Source organism: Vidua macroura, chromosome 1 (assembly GCF_024509145.1).
Source record: "Vidua macroura isolate BioBank_ID:100142 chromosome 1, ASM2450914v1, whole genome shotgun sequence".
In the NCBI taxonomy this organism is placed as follows: Eukaryota; Metazoa; Chordata; class Aves; order Passeriformes; family Viduidae; genus Vidua; species Vidua macroura.
This window is the reverse complement of record NC_071571.1, coordinates 152775359-152781662: the sequence shown is the minus strand read 5'-3', so window position 1 is coordinate 152781662 and position 6304 is coordinate 152775359. Positions and strand designations below refer to the sequence as shown.

The 6304-nt window shown below is 55.8% G+C and overlaps 1 protein-coding gene across 1 annotated transcript; it reads left to right on the top strand.

Moving 5' to 3' along the window:
• Positions 1 to 2113: 2113 nt before the first annotated feature.
• MAFA (MAF bZIP transcription factor A) lies at positions 2114 to 4382 on the top strand. Its single transcript, XM_053980437.1, has one exon. The coding sequence runs from the start codon at positions 2114 to 2116 to the stop codon at positions 2978 to 2980; it is 867 nt and encodes a 288-aa protein (XP_053836412.1). The 3' UTR covers positions 2981 to 4382.
• Positions 4383 to 6304: the final 1922 nt, after the last annotated feature.

The following is a 6304-nucleotide window of genomic DNA, read 5'->3' as shown; positions in this document are numbered from 1 at the left end:
TTTGCATTAATTTGACCCTATATCTAAAGGGTCAGTTAGCAGCCATGGAGAGCAGTGTCCCTTGTCCCCAAGTCCCCAAGCAGCCATTGGCTGGATGAGGGGAATGTCCCCCCCCCCCCCCCCCCCCCCCATGCCAAGGAGCAGCCTGTGGGATGCAGTAGGGTGGGATGCAGCCAGGTTGGGATGCAGTGGGACCCAGGATGCATCCTGCGGGTGACAGAGACAATCCTGGACCCCCAGGGGATGAGTGGGTGGGCGTTGCCAGCCTCTGTGGGATGAAGCTGCTCATCCCTTGGGATTAGGTGGGACCACTCCATAGTGACTGCCCCGTGCCTCAGTTTCCCAGACCTGTTCCTCCCAGGCTGCAGCAGCCATGAGGTTTCAGATAGAGCAGCATGGCCACATCCCAGGAGGGCCTCATCCAGGGGTGGCATGAGCACTTCCAAAACCCCCTGACCTGCTGCCTCTGGGTGCCAGTGGCACCTTTTCCAGGTGCCGGGCTGGCAATCCTGGTCCTCCATCTGGTGACACTCCCGTTCATGTGTCAGTGTGGGTGTCACCTGTGCTAGGTGCGGTGCCACCTCCGAAAACAGAGGCAGCGCTGGAGTACAGATTTGCACATGGCTGCACCCTGACCACCAATAGCTTATGGAAAATCCTGAAAAATACCCAAAAATTATATTTATTTGACTTTCTGCAAGGATAGAAGTGCTCCGGGAAGGATCCTGGGCTGTTCCTGAAGTGGGGAAGGGGCTGCATTCCGATGCTGTGGTCCTTCATCGAGGTGGCACCAAACCCGATTTCAGCTCAGTAACTCCTTTTCGGACATTTCCCCTTTTTGAGGAGTAGGAAATCAGGGTTTCTAGGATGTTTCTCCCCACTCCACGCTCAGTTCAGGGCGGAGGGTGGGAGATGAAGCCCCACGGTGGGATGCAGGGTCCGAGAGAGTCCAGGGGGGTACCCGGAGCATTCCACCCCCTCCGGAGACTGACAGCTGCCCCGGGGGCGTTGCCATGGGGATATGAAAATCCAAGCGGGCTCTCGGGCTGCTGATAAGCTGGAAGAGCTTAGCCTCGCCTCAGTAGGAGGGGCCGTGCCTCGTTTTCCCCGTATAAAAGGCGGCGAGTTCCATTGAGATCCCGGCGGCAGCGGCGCCGGTCGCGGGCAGGGGCGGGCAGGGGAGCGGCCCCCGCCCCCAGGGCGCCGTGTCCCGGCGGGAGGAGGAGGAGGAGGCAGGCGAAGGCTCGGAGCCCGGGGAGGTGGGGCCGGGGCAGGTGCCAGGGGAGGCAGGAAGGGGCGGGCAGGGCGCTGCCCGCTCCTCGCCATTGGGAACCGGCCGCAGGCAGCGGCGGAGCCCGCCCGGCCCGAGCGCAGAGCCGTGGCGGTCGGAGGAGGGTCCCGGAGCCCAGCAGCGGAGCCCGGCTGCGGAGAGGAGCCGAGCCCCGACGGAGAGAGGTGGCTGCCCCGCAGCCCGCAGTGGAGCCCCGGCTGGGGGTCCCGGAGCCCCGTCCCGGAGCCCGGCTGAACCGCACCGCAAAGTCCCGTCAGAGGCGAGCACCGGAGCCCCGCTGAACCCCACAGCAGAGCCCCGGCGGAGGGTCCCGGAGCCCGGCTGAGCCCCGCAGCAGAGCCCCGGCGGAGGGTCCCGGAGCCCGGCTGAGCCCCGCAGCAGAGCCCCGGCGGAGGGTCCCGGAGCCCCGCTGAGCCCCGCAGCAGAGCCCCGGCTGAGGGTCCCGGAGCCCGGCTGAGCCCCGAAGCAGAGCCCCATCTCGGACGCCGCTGAACCTCCCCGCAAAGTCCCATCGGAGCGTCCCGGAGCCCGGCTGAGCCCCGCAGCGGATCCCGGCCGGAGCGTCCCGGAGTCCCGCTGAACGCCACGGCAGAGCTCCGTCAGAAGGTCCCGCAGCCCGGCTGAATCCCACCGCAAAGTCCCGTCGGGAGTTCCCGAAGCCCGGCTGAGCCCCGCAGCGGAGCTCCACCGGAGGGTCCCGGAGCCCGGTCTGGGCAGCCGCTTGCGCCGGAGCCCGCTCGGAGGAGGCTCCCGGAGCCCGCGGGACCCTCGGTGAGCGGCAGTGCCCGGGGGCTTCCCCCCCCGGTCCCTCCATGGACTGAGATGGCCTCGGAGCTGGCCATGAGCGCGGAGCTGCCCACGAGCCCCCTCGCCATCGAGTACGTGAACGATTTCGACCTGATGAAGTTCGAGGTGAAGAAAGAGCCGGCGGAGGCGGAGCGGCTGTGCCACCGTCTGCCCGCCGGGTCCCTGTCGTCCACCCCGCTCAGCACGCCCTGCTCCTCCGTGCCTTCCTCGCCCAGCTTCTGCGCTCCCAGCCCCGGCGGGCAACCGGCCCCCGGCCCCCCGGCTACCACCGCCGCTTCCCTGGGCTCCAAACAGCAGCTGGAGGAGCTGTACTGGATGTCGGGTTACCAGCATCACCTCAACCCCGAAGCTCTCAACCTGACGCCGGAGGACGCGGTGGAGGCGTTGATCGGCGCCCCTCACCATCATCATCATCACCACCAAGGGTACGAGCCCTTCCGACCTCAACCCTTCGGGGGTGAGGAGCTGCCGCCGGCCGCCCATCACCATCCCGGCCATCACCATCATCATCACCACCACCTACGCCTGGAGGACCGGTTCTCCGACGATCAGCTGGTGAGTATGTCCGTGCGGGAGCTGAACCGGCAGCTGCGGGGCTTCAGCAAGGAGGAGGTGATCCGCCTCAAGCAGAAGAGGAGGACCTTGAAGAACCGGGGCTACGCTCAATCCTGCCGCTACAAGCGGGTCCAGCAACGGCACATCTTGGAGAACGAGAAATGCCAACTGCAGAGCCAGGTGGAGCAGCTCAAGCAGGAGGTGACCCGCTTGGCCAAGGAAAGGGATCTGTACAAAGAAAAATATGAGAAGTTGGCCGGCCGGGGCTTCCCGCGGGAGCCCTCCCCATCCGCCGCCCCGAAAGCCACCGCTGACTTCTTCATGTGAGCCGGGCTGGTGGGATGGGGTGGGATCCCCTTTTTGTTTTTTTTTTTTCCTCATGCGGGGAGAGCAAACCCACCGCTTATATTTAAAAAGAAAAAAAAAAATTAATATTATGAAGTCCCCACTGAAATTTTGGGGAGGGGAAGTTGAACTCTTTCCCTCCAACCACGCACCCACCCATCGGGACTCGGGGTGGGGGGTCCCGGGGTGGGGGAGTGGGGGGCAGCCCTGCATGCGGGACGTGTACGGCCACCCGCCCCCCTTCCCGGGAGCATCAGCGCCATCCAGGTGGCTTCTCCCCACCTTTTCCTGCGGGTTTTCCCCTCCATTGGGATTTTTATTCTTCGAGGGATCCCCACGAATCGGCCGGGGTGTCCCCGGCAGCGCTGTGCCCTGCCCGGCCCCTCCGCCCACCCCCCATTCCCGGCCGGCAAACCTGAGCCACATTTAACTTATTCACCTTTGTAAATATGTAGAAAATTAGTTCGTTTTTGCCTTTTTTTTTTCTTTTTTTTTTTTTTTCCTTGAGCCTATATTTTGCTTGGTGATTTACGAGAAAAAGAAAACGAACAAAAAAAAAAAAAAAAAAAAGAAAAACCAACAAAAAAACCCTAAAATCCTTTAGAAAAGAGAAAAAAAAATTACACGAGTCTTAAAAGTTTGTATGTAATAGCATGCAAATAATATCCGAGTTAATTTAACGATGTTGGGAAGAAGCCGAATGCACTATATACAGGAATCAATTGGGTGAAATAATACTGTTTTATAGAGATTTAAAATTATCTATGCTCTTAAAAATAGTGGGGAGGGGCGGGAGGGGAAGAGGTAACAATTTTAGGGTGACCTGAAAGGCAATATAGTAATATATGGACTGCAAACGGTTGGCTGCTATCTCACTATGCACCAGATTTATTTATTAACCCTCGGGAAACGGAAAATCTTATTTTAACCTCGATGTTTGGAGAAAAAAAAAAAACCCAGACGGCAAGAAAATGCACATTATTTGTTGTGGAAACAAGAGGGAAAAAAAAGGATTAAGAATTTGTGCAATCGTTGGAGCGAAAGCGGGGACCGATCCTGCGTGGAGGAGCGGGGTGGGTTTGTTTGTTTTTTCTTTTTTAAACGGGTTGCTTATTTAAAAAAGGAGAAAAAAAAATTAAAAAAACAAATTTTGGGGGGAAACAAAAGGGTCCTGCGGACAAAGCGAGCTTGGGAGACTGGTGCATTTTAGGGACTGATCGTGCGAAGCGTTTTTAACGACCTGTTGTTTCGATTTGTGACGGTTTTAATGATGTTGCATCAAGATAAAAACTTATATTCAACTAGAGCCTGGGTCGGGTTTTCTCTCAACTTTTGGGGTGTCCTGCAGCATCGGGGTTTTGTTTGGGAGTTGTTTATTCTTCCCTTTGATTCCCGGTGCTGATGCAAAACCTTCCCCAAGCTCCCGCTGAGATAAGTCCGGTGTTGAGCGTCGCCTCTGGCTTTTCACTTTTCCTGCCTTTTTTTTTTGTTTTGGTTTTTTTTTTTTTTCAGCTGGGTTCTGGGTGTTTTTGGTTTTCTTTCCCGGCTGGAGGGTCCTGGAGACCTTCATCCCTACAGCTGCTGGAAATTCACCGGATCCAGTTTGGTTCCAGCTTGTCCGACACCATCCCGATGAGCCACTGGCTTGATTTTCAACGGTAATAAATTATTTTTCTTTCTTCTTTTGGCTTCTCCCTTCTTGAATTTTTAGTTTAAAAAGGACTCCTTAACAAACCAAGCCCACACCTTCCCTAATCCAAGCTTTTGGGCTGGTGTTTTACTGAGATTTTGGGGGTTTTGGGGACTGTTTTTAAGGATATTTCTCCCTTTGCCGCAAACCTCAAGCGCAGCTGCAGCTTTTCCCGGACTCAGCGGGACAAATTCCAGCACAACCCTTGGTATAACATATTTTGTGGACATTTTATGTGCTTTTTTTAATATTGAGGTGTATTTTCTGTCCTGTATTTTTGCTCAGGCTCGGCCGTGGCAGGTCCCCAAGCTGTGGCGTGTTCTCTCCTGCCGCTTCCATAAATCTCTGCTGTGCTCATGTAACCTCCTGGCTTTTCCTTGGATTTGTGGGGTGCCTGCAACTCCACAACCCTCTGGTCTTGCCTTTTCTGCACCCCCAAACCTCACTCCCCTTTTTCTTCATCTTTTTCCAGCTTTTTGGTGTCTTATTGTGTGACCAGAGGGTTTTTGAGCAGCCTGAGCTCAGCTCAATATCGGACTTGGATTTTGGGATGGGAGCTGGGATGCAAAGAGGGACATTTGTCCCAGGGCTGGACAAAAAGGGGGGTTTGGAAGGTGGGGGATTCACCCCTTATTCCTGTATTTATTTAGATCTGGGGAAACTTTGCAAACCTGGCTCTAAATAAAATTATCCCGTACAGCCGCTCGCGGGACATCGCGTCCTCGAATTTTTTGGAGGTGAATCACAGCTTCCTGGTGGGTTATTCCCTAATTTTCCTCCCAATATCCCTTTCTCTTGGCAGTTTTTTTTTTTGGTGGGGGAGAACACATCCAGCTGCCTGGTCATGACCAAATAAGAATGTGGGGAGGAAAAGGTGTTTGGGGCTGGTACCTTCCCCAAACCAGCCTGGGGATCTCAGTCCCCGCTGTCTAAATCCTCACTCCCGGATCTTTCCGTGATCCCCATTCCCTGTGGGCACATCCTGGGGGTCGTTGCCCCTTTTCCCAGCTGCGCTGGGGCTGGCTGGGAAAGCAGAGCTGACTTTGGGGTCTGTGTGGGGTTTTGTGGGAGCGCTGTGCCATGGGGTGTCACCCCAGGACGCAGCGCGGTGCCCGTGAGGTGACTGCGATCGTCTCCTGCTCCGGAATCCTTTCCCCACTTCCACGGCAGAGCGAAGGCAGCAATTTAGGATTCCAAATTTTCCCCTTTGCCCTCTCCTTTTAGTTTTATTTTGGGATAAAACAACCTGGGAAAGAGCCCAGATTAGTTTGGCAATCCAGGTATTATCCCTTCCTCTTTATCCCAAAGGGGTCTCCAATTCCATGTGCCACTGTGATTTATTTTTTTAGTTCTCCACTGATTTTTTTTTTTCCCCAAACCATCCTTGAAATCCCCTACGAGCTGGAGCAGGACTCAGGGTGTTGCTGCCACCCATTAATGTTGGTCCTCCATGGGGGACCCCGTCCCACAGGTTTTTTTGGGAGATTTGAGGGTGGAATTGCACCCTTCTGCCCCATCATCCTGACTTTCTCTGTGCTCCTGAAGCTCCCTGCTTTCTGGGATTTGGCTTTGCTGAATAAATAATAAAAACTAAAGTGGTTTAAGCCTAAATTTGG

What these genes read in the sequence shown, in the direction of transcription:
- MAFA (XM_053980437.1), top strand. Translation starts at nt 2,114, where the DNA reads ATGGCCTCGGAGCTGGCCATGAGCGCGGAGCTGCCCACGAGCCCCCTC.